This window comes from Chrysochloris asiatica, unplaced genomic scaffold (assembly GCF_000296735.1).
Source record: "Chrysochloris asiatica unplaced genomic scaffold, ChrAsi1.0 scaffold00091, whole genome shotgun sequence".
Classification (NCBI taxonomy): Eukaryota; Metazoa; Chordata; class Mammalia; order Afrosoricida; family Chrysochloridae; genus Chrysochloris; species Chrysochloris asiatica.
The window spans coordinates 2,483,638-2,498,557 of NW_006408609.1; the positions used below are offsets into that span (position 1 = coordinate 2,483,638).

The following is a 14,920-nucleotide window of genomic DNA, read 5'->3' on the forward strand; positions in this document are numbered from 1 at the left end:
TCTCTATGGTCAAGAGCAAGTTTCATAATATCTTCTGAAACTCTTTTGGTCTTGTATTTAAGTCTTGTCTATTTAATGACCTTTTGCTTTCTTCATATAAAATGTTCTTGATGTCATCCCACAACTCTGCTGGTCTTTGGTCATTAGTGTCTAATGCATCAAATCTGTTCTTGAGATGCTCTCTAAAATCTGGTATAATATACTCAAGGTCATATTTTTGCTCCTGTGAAATTGTTTTAATTTTCTTCAACTGCAGCCTGAATGCTATAACAGAAAATCAATATTTGGTATTTTGTTCTTTTGTTATTCTTAGTTTGCTATCACACTGGTAGTTTTCCATATTCTTTTCACATATTAGATTATTACTTCTTTTCAGTATAAAAATGTATGCAAAGAAAATTTAACTCATATCATGAAAAAAGCCATTTCTATATTATTTACTAAGACTGTGCTGTTGTAGGGAAAAGAAAGTCTAATATCTTTCAAACTATTCCCTGGATATGTAATACATTATAAAATATATATTTCAGTCAGGTTTACAGTTAATGAAACCAAATCACATATCCTTTGCTTTGGGCAGCTACTAAATACAATGAAATAACTATTCAAAGTTAAAATTATTTCCCAATAAATAGATAACTTCCAACAAATTATATAGCTTTTAAATCCTATATTAGAAAAATAAGTAAGTGAAATTAAGCATCTCAAACTACTGCTTTTATTGTACATTAAGGGTATGTTTCAGTTCATTAAATCACTGAAATATAGAAACAAAGCTGAAAATTCATTTGTAAACTCCCTTATGCCTCAAGGTCTATGATCAGTGGATAACCGTACATAATAGAATGAATAATAGACCCAGGCTCAGCCCTAATTCTCTATTTTCATGGCTATATAACATTAATTGTAATAGTTTCCATCACAGCTAAAGAGGTTTTATAATATTGTATTGTAATTTAGTGGCACTCCTGGTTTTTCTTTGTCTCATAATTATAATGAACTAAACATGCATTGGACTCTGTGTATTAAGTGATTCTTTGCAGGAAAGGGTACTGCTTATCATGTGTTTTTGAGTTAATATGAATGAATAATCTCATTGCTTCTCACTTGACTGCATTAATGTGTATTATTTAATATGCATCAGTTAGCATCTTTAAATCTGTTGACTTCATCACTTTATCACATATAATGGCTTTTCCTGTTTCTAGCCAAAATCCATGTTGTTTAGGTCTGTCTGAAGTTTTTTGTGGTACAACATTAAAGTCCTGAATCTGTGACTTAGGAATTTCTTGAGGCCAAAAAATTGAATGTGAAACATAGTCACACTTGATCTTCATTGCCATTTTGTTGTGCCTGTTGTAATATATTGTCTATGTAAGAGAGAAAAAAAAAATTGAAATACACAGCACTTAACATCAATACCTCAGAATACTGTTCTTCAAAAACCAATGCAAATGTACTATTGTCAAATACCAAAAAAAAAAAACAAAACAAAGAACGATTGTTTGTGGAGTATCAAGTTTCATATAATGGTGATATAAAAATCAAATTGATGAAGGGTTGTAGAGTTGCCCAGTCCATTAATGTAATTACTGTAATAAGTTGTACATCTTTAAAAAGTTGAATTTGCAACCACACAAAAGAGTAGCTTCTGAGGCTGCTTATATATAATCAAGTACCTCATGGGATTTGTTTCTTGATTTGGGGGTTTAGAGACAAGGTTTCATGGAACATCCTAGTTAATTGGCCCAATAACGTGATTACTATTTCATTGGCTCCCTGGTGTTATGCTATAGGATAAGCACTGGACTGGGAACCACAAGATTTGTAGTTCAAACCCACCAGCTGCTCATTGGAAACTCTGTACAGTATCGCTGTAGAGTTGGAACTGAGCTTATGGCAATTAACAACAACAACATTTCTGTTGTATCTCTTAGTTTGCTGTGTAGTGTCTAGGATCTTAAAAATGTGCAAGTAGCCATTCAAGGCACAGCTATTGGTCTTCATTCTCATGGAGTAACAGAGGAAGAAGGACTAGGAGGAGGAAATGGAAATATCTGACTAATTGTCTGCATGTACAACTGCCTCCTTTGCCTTGATACCAGAACTTGATGGTACCTGGCTACCATTACTGAAAGTTTTGGTCAAAGACTCTATAGGAGAAACCTTATCAAAAGGGTGAAAATACAGAACAGAATTTCAAATTTTCATTTTATCTTGATTTTCTAGAGCCTTGGAGGCTAGGCAAATCTCTGAAAGTATAATCCTGAAATGATCCTTAAAATTATCCCCTGAATTCTTCTTAGACTCACACAGTTGTGTAGTTTAACTAGTAAAGCATGACTGCCTTAAGCATTGTGCTAGTTTAAGATTTATCTATGTGGGATCATAATTAACAACAGCACCTGAGAAGATCATATAGGAAAATGTGCGGCAGTGAGTTTATATTGTTGTTAAGTGTTGTCTAGTGTGTTCTGACTTACAGCGACCCTGTATAGAGTTTTCGAGGAGCATCTGGTGTGTTTGAACCACTTGGGGTTCGCAGCCCAGTGCTGATCCTACAATACTAGTCAGCAAAAGAGGATGCAAATGGTTGCACAGTCAAAGACTGTCATCAGTGTCACTGAGTTATACATGGAGAGACTGCTGAACTTATTTATGTTCCATTAGATATTCTCTCAACAATAAAAATAAATTATATGTACATTTTAAATCAACAAGAACTCTCTGGAATGGTCACCTGAAGTGTCCAGAAACATCAAGTAAATATTTTGAGATAGAGAAGGAGTGTAAGTAATTTTTGGCAGGCCTAAATATGTACACTTGATCAATTTTCAGCTATGAGAAGAGACAACACCTTAAAACTGTAGTAAGCATTCAGGTTCTACTTTCAAATTATAGCATAAATACATATTTAATTAAAATACAGTTTTTCCTGTTCATTCTTAGAATATGAATGCTTTAAGGACTCTTGATTATTTTTTTCTTGAGAAAGCAACAGACATTCCATGCAAAAATATATTATGCAAATATGTAATTAATACTTCAGTTTAAGAATAACACTTTAATTAAACAAGGTACAAAAATAATTGTATTGTTCTTTAATAATCTATTATGAACATTAGCAGGACAAATGTATACATATTCCCTACATTTAGGAAGGGGTCCTGGTGTGGTGCTGTGGGTTAATGCGCTGGATTGCAAGGTTGGCAGTTCAAGCTCACCAGCCCTCAGAAACCCTATAGAGTGGCTATGAGTTGGAACCGACCCAATGACACTTAACAATGGCAACAGCAACATTTTGAAAAGTTTGCTTTATGTCTTTTCACACTCATGAAAAACCTGCATTAGTATTTATTTTCACTAATAGAAAGAAATCCAAAGAGAAGGTTTGTATTTATGATGAAGAGTGAAAAGCAAAACTCACATTCAGCATTTCCTTTTCAGCAAGACATTGAAGAGCAGTGCATGCATGCCCTAAGCAGCTAGAGTAGCATCGCCAAGCTCTTTCCCCAGGCACTACACTCAGCATCTCAGCATCAAGCTGCCATAGCTTTGAACTGTGTCAGTGAACAATATATGTTAGTTTAGGTATTTTATGTTATTTAGCATGATTTGGTAGGTTGTTTTTGGGTCTGGTTATGCTCAAAAAACTTTTTTTCATATAAATCAATAATAATTGCTTTATATGAAATGTTGTGGAGTCTTAGTGTGGCACTCTAGGATAAGCATTGGACTGCTAACCACAAGGTTGTACCTCAGAAACCTTATTCAGGGTTGTTATGAATTAAAGCTGACTCATTGGTACTACATTAATTACAACAACAACAGTGCCATTTTAGCTTATGAAAGGCTTCCTAGGAATGTTCTACTTTGAGATAGTGGAGGAAACCCGTATTGTGGTTTTAAAAATAATATCTAAAAATGCTTTTTTACCCCCAATAAAAGGATAATAAGAATAGTGACAAAAAGACTGAAATCACTAGAATATGTTCTTTAATCATTTAAAAAAAATAATCAGGTGTTTTTACAACAAGAAACTATATCAGGACCTTTTTTTTTTTTAGCTTTAATGTTTTGATTTTGTTGTTCCTGTTGTAATTACAATTCATTGATGAGCTTGGCACTGATTTTTCTGTCCTCAGGCCGCCGCCATTTTCATGCATCTCAGTGCCCTAGACCTACAAGTCCTGTATCTACTGACAGCAACATGAGTGCTGCTGTAATGCAGAAGGCGAGACCAGCCAAGAAACAAAAACACCAGCCAGGACATCTGCGCAGAGAAGCCTACACAGATGGTAAGTCCATTGAAATGGATGAAAACATCTATGAATCTTGCTTATTTTCCCTGGCTCTTTATAAACTAGAAAATGTGCCCACTGACATTAAAAATTACTTACAAGAAACCTCACATTATTTACCCTGGTGACCTACTTCCATATCTTCTGAAGAATCTCTAGTCCTTGCAATTTTCTAATGAGCTGATTACGTAATAAACTAAAACAATGGTTATTTTTATTACATTTTAAGAGGTTGTTTTATAGTTCTGTATAAGTATACTTTACTATAGTTGAAGTAATAATTTAGGATGAACCTTCCTAACCTTGGCTAATCCATCCTCTAACATGTCATTTTTTTTCCCCTGTGCAATTTTGCATGCAAATAGAAGAGAATAAATTAATTTGAATATTAATTCTAACTGTAGTGATGTTATGAACAGTTATTCTGTGTACCAAATGGCAAATCGAATTATCTTCTTCATACCTTTACAAGCAATACTGACTGTCACTGAAGAGGTAAAGCTTGTGTTCTCAAGGGAGCATATGAGGATAATGCGAACATTGTGATGTTGTCTAGAGAAAGCCTTTAATGAAAGTGCCTCAGGTGGCCCAGCATTTATTAAACTGCTACTTTCTTTTTTGATAAAAATAAAGAAAACCCTAAGGGCTTTGTTGGAAATTCATGTAAGATAAATTTTCTCAGACTCACCCGTCTTGTCAAGTTGGCTAAATTTGCTAAAAGGGAGGGGAAGAATGGCGTCACAGGCATCGTTCGTTCCTACCTCCTGGTCCCTCTGTAACCACAATCTGATTAGGACTTTCATTACCAGTCAGCAATTTTTCAAAAAAGGGCATTATTTGCCATTATCATATGAAAGCCTAATATTATAGATCGTTATCCAAGGTTACAAGGAGGGTTTTCTGAGGCACTTCTCCCTGTGATTCCTGCCACTTGACAGAAAAATTTAATACAAAGCTCACAGCATGATGAGCACAAGTAATTTTGCAATGAGTGGCTGTCCGTGCTATTATCTATACTTTATTCTGAGTATTTTCTCTCACTAGCATCTATCTGATATTAGACGACATTAAATACTGGCAGGACACAGCACACCTGGGCCTCCTGGCTTCTGCCCAGGACTCTTTTGTCAGTGAAACTGAGCTGTCAGAATATTATCTGATTTTGAAGGGTTATTACAGTGGCTTTGTGCATGTTTGCTCCTGTGAAGGGACAAACACTAGGTGAAAATCCCCAAACTCTACTATCAATTTTACATGCATGGGACCCCTGTAATGGCATTTTACAAGTTTTATGTCTGTTTTATCAGTTTTATTATCTGGATGACAGTGCCCGTAACTGGAAAAAAAAAGTAAACAATTTGCCACGCATCAAATGTTGATGTAAACACTTGTAGGTTGAATACGTAAGGGAGAAAATCTGCCCTAAAACTTTGTTTATTTACACCTTTCCATCTTTTATTTATACTTGTTTTAAGGGGATTCTGGTATTGAATGACTGATACTTAAAAAAAAAAAATGCTTTAAATAGCGTAAACATGCCAAGTTAAACAACATAGCATCACAGTTACAAATTACTCTGTCCTTAATAATTGTGATCTATATTGCTCCACATTCTGCAGCACAAACTTATTTCAGTGTATTCATTATTAAATATAAATTTTAAATAATCTTAGAATAAAACTAATAAATAAAAGGATGAAGCACCCTAGCTATTTTTTAATTGAAATAATAACCAAAAATATATCAAAATATATAGAAAGCCATAAAGACAATTTGAAATATGATATGTATTGTTACTTTTTCATTAAACAAAAATGAGTGTGCAAAATGTTCAGAGTACATGTGGTAATGTAGAAAGCAGTAATTATTTTCTCTAATTCAAAAATATAGATAAAAAGAATAAATTATTAAAGGTTTGTTTTAAATTATTCCTTTAACTTCCTTTCAGTATTTGGATAGTCAAGTTATGCTTATTGTACTATAAAGTCTTAAATTTAACACTAGATGCTAACTATTAGGTATAAGGAAAATAAAAAGCTATGTGGTATTGTATACATATCTAGTAAGACATAGTAATTAATTAATATCATGTAAATAAAGATAATTTTTAATGCTCCAAATGAAAGTAATGCAATGCATATATTTTGCTAACTGTATTTCTGACTTGGAAGCAAAAGTCATTTTCTCAGAAATTATTTTCTCAGATTACTATACTACTTTTTTTTGAGTAAATATTCATAGAACACTTCATGAAGAAACTAAATTGCAGAAATAATTTCTATAATTTATTAAAAAGAGACAAAAAGTAAAGTGTATATATGTAAATTAAGCATATTAATAAGATATATAAGAATACTGGGGACTCCTGGAATGGCACTGCAGAATCAGCATTGGACTACAAACCAAATGTCATGGTTTGAACCCACTGGCCACTCTTCGGAAATCCTATATAGGGTCCCTATGAGTTGAAATCGACTTGACAGCACTTAACAACAATAGGGATTTTTGTATTTTTATGGGTAAAATAATTGTGTTTGATGAATTTGTGAATTGTGTTCAGAATATGTACGGTATATCAGTAATGAGCTTGTACTTCATAAAACTGAGTTCTTAAATTTTGTTTAAAGTATGAGTTTCCTTTCTAGATTTTTTAAAGATTATATAAAGATGGATAAGCAGTAAATTGTAATTACTGACAAATTGTAACTTGGTATAATCCTTGTTGTTTCTATGTGCCATTGAGTCAGTTCTGACTTATAGCGACCCTCTATAGGGTTTCCAAAGAGCAGCTGGTGGGTTTGAACTGTCAACTGTATGATTAGCAGTGGTGTATTGATCCTACAGCTCCACACCAGGACTCCTAATCCTTGTTAGTTATCCCCTAATCTTGGACATTGTGGTCATGCATTGCTTTGTAAATAAATACTACTCAAGGATCCAGGGAGCAAAACAGAGTCCTTCCTGCTTTAGTTGTACCAACAGGTAGAATCTAATTCTTTATTATTATTATTTTTAATATTTACAGCTTAGAATTCTAACACAGATGAAAGATCAGATTAAAATATATGAATATTTATCAGTCAGCATTTTATCTAGTTAAAGCCAAGCATAAGTGCATTTCTAGGGCTTTTTAATAGTTTCTTCCCACCCTCTCTTTTCAGCCCTTCCGATGCATTTACATACTTGATTTAAAAACCAAATCTAAATTATTTCTCTAGCCCTACTCTTCATAAATTATAAATTCACCACCCTCTATGGAATGATATTATTTTGACTTGATTTATCATTAATTACTAGTTCTTGGAATTTTATGCATTTAAATAAATAGAGGGCTAAATCTTGATAGCAAGCTAATGCCTGCAGAATTATCTGTATGCACATGTTCTTGTAAGTTACTTTATATGCATTATACTGTTATATGGAAATTGTTGAATTATAAAATTACATAAAGCCAGAGTCGTCATATATGTACAGTTTCCATTATTAAATCCAGTATGAGCCATCAATGTATGAACTAGATGGCAATACTATTTACTAATAAATGAACTATAAATTTATTTCTACTATGATAATTTATAATTATTTTATACTATGTAAAAATGAAATGGCAATATGTTAATATAAGAAATAAAAATTTCCAGCATTTTCCTCTAATTGCCAATCATATGCAGTGACAATTATGCATAGGAGTTTAGGATTCTTAAAACTGCCATTGGTTTTTTCTTTTCCTTTTATCCTATGCTATAGATAATATTTTAAGGAGCTCTGGTAGCGTAGTGGTTATGAATTGGGCTGCTAACCTCAAGGTGGGCAGTTCAAAACTACCAGCTGTTCTTTGGGAGAAAGATGAGGCTTTCTGCTCCCATAAATATTTACAGCCTCAGAAACCCTGTACAGGGTCACTGTGAGTCAGAACTGACTCCACAGTACTTAACAACAACAACAATAGATAATATTTATATAGAAATCCTGGTAATAAATTTTGTTTATAGTGTCAAGTTCTTCCCAGACTTTGTATGATCTTACAGTATGTATGATCTTATAATTGTGGCAGTTTTGATTCCTGATAAGACTAGGTCTGTTTTATGATTTCATAATAATGGCAGTCATAAGTTTCCTGATAATCTGTATTTGTGGTGCAGAATAAGCTACTGACTTCTGCTTCTGGTATGCTCTGAAATAGACATATCTCCTCTTCTCCTTGTCTGTCCTAGTCTCATTCTGAACTTAAAATGGTAGGCCTTGAGTCTGTAGGTTTTAGGTCACTCAGTACAGTCAGCCTTCTAACTCTGCTCTTTTCTAACTCAGAGAAGGATTCTCAAGATAATAATTTTTATAAAATTTAATTAAAGTAATAAATAAAGAAGTAAAATCGTTTGGTAGTGACAATGCTATAAGACAAGATTTTTTTATTTTACTGAATTTGGGCAAACTCAGTACTGTTGGCTACAACTTTAGCCACCATTTTAGCTTAACATTTTAGTCTTTTTAACACTATGAAACTATTATAAAAGCTAACCCCCCAAAAAAAGGAAGTAAAAATTTGACCACTTTGTGGCTTTTTTAATAATGGAGCCCTTGTGTGGCGCTAGCGCTAATATGCTAGACTATAAAGTCGGTTTGAACCACAAGGTCGGCAGTTCAAGCTTGCCAGCTGCTCCTTGGAAACTGTATATGGGGTTGCTGTGGGTCAGAACCAACTCAGTGGCACTTAACAACAAAGTACAATAACTGGTACTAAAATAGCTCAAATGTTCTTATAATAAATTCTAATGTCTTACTTTAAATGTTGTTGCTAAGTACAGTGAAGCCAGTTCCAACTCATAGCGACCCTGATGCCAAGAGAAAATAAGTGTCAAAAGAATGTATAGTTGTATGTAGTACAAACAAAATACATTATTTGAAAAAAAAAATGAAAATGTAAATATAAAACACAAAGGCCATATTTTTGCCTGATTTTATTTTATGATAATCCAACATAAACCATTCTACTTAAAAGAGAGATTAGATGGTTGCCAGGGCATAGGAATGACTGCTAAAGGTCATGGGGTCTTTTCGGGCTGATGCAAAGACTCTGAAATTAGTAGCATAGCCTTGTGAATATACCAGAGATCATTGAACTGTTCACTTAAATGGTTAAATTTATAATATATGAATTGTGCTCAATTTAAAATTATGAGTAACAAATTGTGTGTATGCTCTGTGTGTGTGTATGTGTGTGGTGTAACACTAGGCTGAAACACTGGGACGACTAATTTGTAGTAAAAATTTTAAAGATAGAATTTTAATATTAAAAAAATGTCTCATGTATAAATGATATTCAAACAAACATTGTTAGTAATACTAAAAATTCTGAAAATAATCTAAATATTTCCTTAGTGTAGGATCTGACTAAATAAATAATGGTTGTTGTTAAGTACCATCAAGTCAGTTCCAACCCATAGCAATCCTCTATAGGGTTTCCAAGGAGCGGGTGATAAGCTTGAACTGCCGACCTTGCTGTTCAAATTACTTTGCAGTCCAGCACATTAACCCACATCACCACACCAAGACTCCAAATAAATAATTTCATATCTATGAAACAGAATATTGTGCAACCTTTTCAAAGGAAGAAATAGATCTATGTGTGCTTATATGGAAAGGTGTACAACTACACTGTGAGGTGGGAAAAACTATGATATCATTATTGTTTATAAAAAAAGGAAGAATAGAGACTTGTTTATGACAGCTTTGATCAGGTTACTACAAATGGGTAGGTAGGCAAGCACGCTAGGCATTCCCAGGTGTGGCCAGTTACATGGTTGATGATAAGAATAGTCCTTCCTGGAATTATATGAATGGACAGCCTTGGATGTTGTACATAAGAATTATTTGGAATGGCATATTGAAAACTATTCATCTGATAACTTCTGAATTACAATTAGTAAGAATTTAGCATGGAAGAGAAAGCATTAGAGGCTATACATTCCAGTTTAAACCCTTATATAATTTTGAATTGTTTTTACATGTAAATGTATTCTGTTTTTGTTTGAAATGTTAAGGTTAACTTGGCATAAAAAGTACTTACTTGGTGTTATATATATGATTTTTCATTGATTTACTCTATCACATAGGTGTTACTTTCCAAATATGAAAACATTGCCATTTCTAAAGATGTGATTAAAAAACACAGCTATTCTAATACTTTTCAAATCATTCTATCACTGGTTTTTATTTCTCTCAAAATTCAGATTTTATATACAGCTACTTGTTGGGCATTGTTATATGGAAAATTCTCTTTAATTTGCTTTTCTAAAACTGAATTTAGATTTATCATTTGCACATCATCTTGTTTTAATCCTACATTCTATATCTTTCATAGGCCTGGTCAAGTAAAACAAATATCATAAAAGTCATCTTAGGTTCCTTCCTTTTCTTTCTCTCATATTCCATTGATCAGTAAATAATATTGATTTTTACCTCCATTATTTCTGTCAAGCACATCTCTCAATCCAGTAACTACAATAACAGTTTCATCATCTGTATCATCACTCACCCAAATTAATGTATTCAAATAACTTTCTTATCTCCTCGATTCAAGCCTGCTTCTTAAATCCATCTACCCTACTAATGGCAGAAAAATATGAAACTAGATTTACTCTTATTATCTTCCTGGAATGTACATAGGGATTATTTTAAAAGTTAGCAATACTTAAAATTTCTAGATATCAAATTTTGTGTCTAAATTAATCTTTAAATACTTTTATAATATAAATTGAGTTATGAAGATTATATTTTGTGTAGTATACTTGATATAACATTTGTATATATTGTATTAACATATGTACATATATAGGAAAGTAAGTAAAAAAGATATTGCTGCAAAAGCATAGAAATCTTTATTAAACAGAAGTGTTAGAATGTGAGTTTATTGTTTCTCAAAATACCCTCCATCTAGGTCTATACACTTCTGAAGGCAGGGGTTTCCACCGCTCTAACCCTTCCTCAAATAATCTATACTCTTCAGTTCACACTGCATCAAATTGGCAGTTTGGGCATCTTTAAGTGATTCAAATTGTGTTCCTGTTAAACGTTCTTTAAGGTTTGGTAAGATCAGAGCTATAGATTGAATGGAGTATAGCTTCCCAGCAAAATTCTCTGAGGACAACCCCTTTTACCAATTCAGTTTTTGTTGTTGTTGTTGAGTGCCATCAAGTCACTTCTGATCCATAGTGACCCTGGGTAGGGAGCAACTGGTGAGCTTGAACCACTGACCTTGCAGTTCACACCGACTTTGCAGTCCAGTGCATTAATCCACAACGCAACATCAGGACTCCATTCAGTTTTTAGTCTTCTTAAAACGACTACCTAATAAGCCCCCATGATTGTCCTGTGACTTTCAAGAAAATTTATCAAGATTACCCCACTGGAATCCCAAAAGATAGTCACCATAACTTAGCAGACTTCTCTGCCTTGAATATAACTGTCCCAACAGATTGCCACTCTTTTGATTGGACATTTTTTGGAAGGCACCCTAAGGAGACTAAGACAAGTGTATTAATGAGAGAATTTGTCTGCGTCCATCCATTGTTCATAGAGATGCATTTAAACATATTTTGTTTCGAGTAAACTCATGCGTATATGAACTAGGGCTCCAGTAGCAATACATTTTGACTTACCTTGTGCATGTGTTCGTGCATGTGTGGTTGTGTATGCACACTTGATCTATGTTTATACTAATGATTATCTTGTCTAAATGCTCTGGGTACTTACATAGAGTGGAGAGATCCCATCATGGATGATGTATTGTAAATTTGATCGAAGGAAAAATATAAGTGACATTAAAGAAAACATTAGAAATCTAAAGCCTTTAGACTTGGTTCTGATTGTATCAAGGTTTGAAATTGAGCAATAATTTAAGGCCTAAGTGCTTGAACTTCTTTATCTACAAAATGAAAGGGGATTTAGGTTAGATCAGGGATGGCACTCAAGTGCCAACTTTAATCAATTTGAAGTGGTTGTCTAAAGAAGTAAGGGTATACATCTGGGGCCAGCAATATTATGTTGAAATCAATTAGCAAGGCCAGCTATGATTAGGGGAATGGGCAGTTACAGCATACTATGTGCTGTATTAGCTATCCCAAGACTAAAGTCCCAGCTCTATGATTTTGTGCTAGATGACAAAGAGAATGCATTAAAATTGGGGTCTTTGTGTTGTCGCCTAAGACTGCCATAACAAAATACCATAAACTAGGTGGCCTATAAGAACAGAAATGTACTGTTTCACAGTTCTAAAGGATATCCGTTTGTTCTATGCCTCTTTCCTTGATTCTAGTGATGGCTGGTAATTCTTGGAGTTCACTGACTTGTAGGTCATTCTAATCTCTGCCATCATCTTCATATGGTCATCTTTGTTCTGTTGGTATCTATATCTCCTACCCTCTTCTGTAAGGATACCACTCTATTTGGGATATAACCTCATATCAAGTGATAATAGCTTCAGATACTCTTTATTTCCAAACAAGGTCAAATTCACAAATACATGGGGTTAGGATTTTGGCATGATTTATAGAACTCAATTCATAGCCCCCCTCTTATTCCTTAGTTATCTATCTTCAAGTGTTCTAGTGCATGTAAGTTATCTGTATCTCACAATTGCATTTAACTCCAGTGATAGTCATAATATTTGACAATTTTGTAACTGTCAGACATTTACAGTATTTTAAAAATTTCTTTTTAGATCTTCCACCCCCTCCACTGCCACCACCTGCTATAAAATCGCCTACTGTTCAATCCAAGGCACAACTGGAGGTACGGCCTGTGATGGTGCCCAGACTTCCTCCTATAGAAGCAAGAACAGACAGATCAGCAGATAGAAAAGGAAGCAGTTACAAGGGGAGAGAAGTCTTGGATGGAAGACAGGTTGCTGATATGCGAACAAATCCAGGTGATCTTAGAGAAGCACAGGAACAGCAAGTTGATGGGAAAGGACGAGGAAACAAGGCAACAAAACGAGACCTGCCACCAGCCAAGACTCATCTCATCCAAGGTACTCACTTATTCAAGCAGTATGTAAATAGACATTAAACATATGTTCAAAAGAAACACTGCTAGGTTTCATAGGGTCATCTGAAAGGTGATAAAATTAAGAGGTATACTCTCTAATGAAGTTAGATTGGCATGCACCCAGGTAATTTTAATGAGTTCATGTCAATGGGTGGCCTTTTGTAAGACTTTTTCTGGATAGGTGCCATTTGAGTTGGACTTTAAAGGAAAGCATTATTTTCACAGGATAAACAGGGAGAGGGAAATACCAGATACAGGAATAGGTTGAAAAAAGACATGAAAATGTGAAAGTCAGTGTTTGGTGAACTCTGGTTTTCATTGTTGTTGGTGAATAGGATGAATGTGGCCAAGGACAATTAGTAAAAGATAAAAGTGAAAAATTGGTTGAGATAGATTGAAAAGACCTGCAATACTATTCTAAAGAGTTAGGTGTATGGGTAGTGATGAGGCATAAAAGAATTTGTAGCAAGAAAATGACATAATAAGATTTGTGTTTTAGGAAAATGATGGGAAGCGCTGTGTAGTGAAGGAAGACACTGAAAGTAGATAGATGAAACTAGCAAATTAATCTTGGGATAAAGTACAAAACTACTGTATTAAAATAGTTTTGAGTTGATCCAACCTGATGGCACTTACCTTCAACAAAAATAGCAACAACATAGGCTTAACTGTAGCAATAATTGTTAGGATGATATAGAATGAGGGAGTGTTTCGTTCTTTTGTACATGGAGTCACGATGGAATCAACCTACCCATACCTAACAACAATATAGTGTGCTTACACAATAGTAGAATTGGAGTAGTTACATGGCAGGCAAAAAAAACCCCCACAACATATTATGTATCTGTTATTTTTAGAAAAATGTAGTTAACAGGATATGCAGGCTAGAGAAGACAGTGTCCTAGAATTTGCTGGAGGAAATCTTAAGGTAGCAAGAAATATAAAATACCTCAGAGATGTAAGTTGAATTGATATACAGAAGGAAAAGCAAGGATTTAGCAATATTTTTTGTCGATAGCAATCAGAGGAACTATTTTAGACATGTTAGTGCTGAAGTGTGATTGTAGATGATTGAAAAGTAAATGGAAATTGAGGGAAGTGACGAACAAAGACTTTTCAGAAGGTTTGGGATGCAGAGGGGAGGTGTGGGATAGGATTTGACTAGAAGAAAGAATCAGTAGAAATGTTTTAGGATTGGTGATTAGGACATCATTATAGACTAAGATTGAACCATTATATTTGAAAACAAGCCAGAAAGATTGAACCTTACTGAATTTTAATAGATGTTTTCAAGAAAGATTTAGCATTAAGTTTTATGATTATTATGAGCATCTGGTCATTAATTAACTTCTTCTCAACATGGAGGATGACTTTGTTCTGTTATGAAAGCCAGAACTACGAATTAAGGCATGGACAAAGTAGGTGAAATAACTAGTAAAGCTGCACAGTTCAGGAAGATGCCTTCACTGCTTGGTGACATCACCACAATCCAAAGTTTGAAAAACTTAGCTTCATTTTATCAGTGAAACCAAAGTTTATTTGGCTCTCAACTTCTGAGTCATGGTAACTCTACT

General features: G+C 34.0%; 1 protein-coding gene across 3 annotated transcripts in view; it reads left to right on the top strand.

The window, feature by feature from the left end:
* Positions 1-14,920, top strand: part of ROBO1 (roundabout, axon guidance receptor, homolog 1 (Drosophila)) — a 1,434,915-nt gene that overhangs the window by 1,411,025 nt on the left and 8,970 nt on the right. For all 3 annotated transcript variants that reach the window (XM_006866438.1, XM_006866439.1, XM_006866440.1), the window contains 2 exons: positions 4,146-4,298; positions 13,021-13,329. In XM_006866438.1, coding sequence (XP_006866500.1) covers positions 4,146-4,298; positions 13,021-13,329 — 462 coding nt within the window. The remainder of the gene's footprint in view (positions 1-4,145; positions 4,299-13,020; positions 13,330-14,920) is intronic.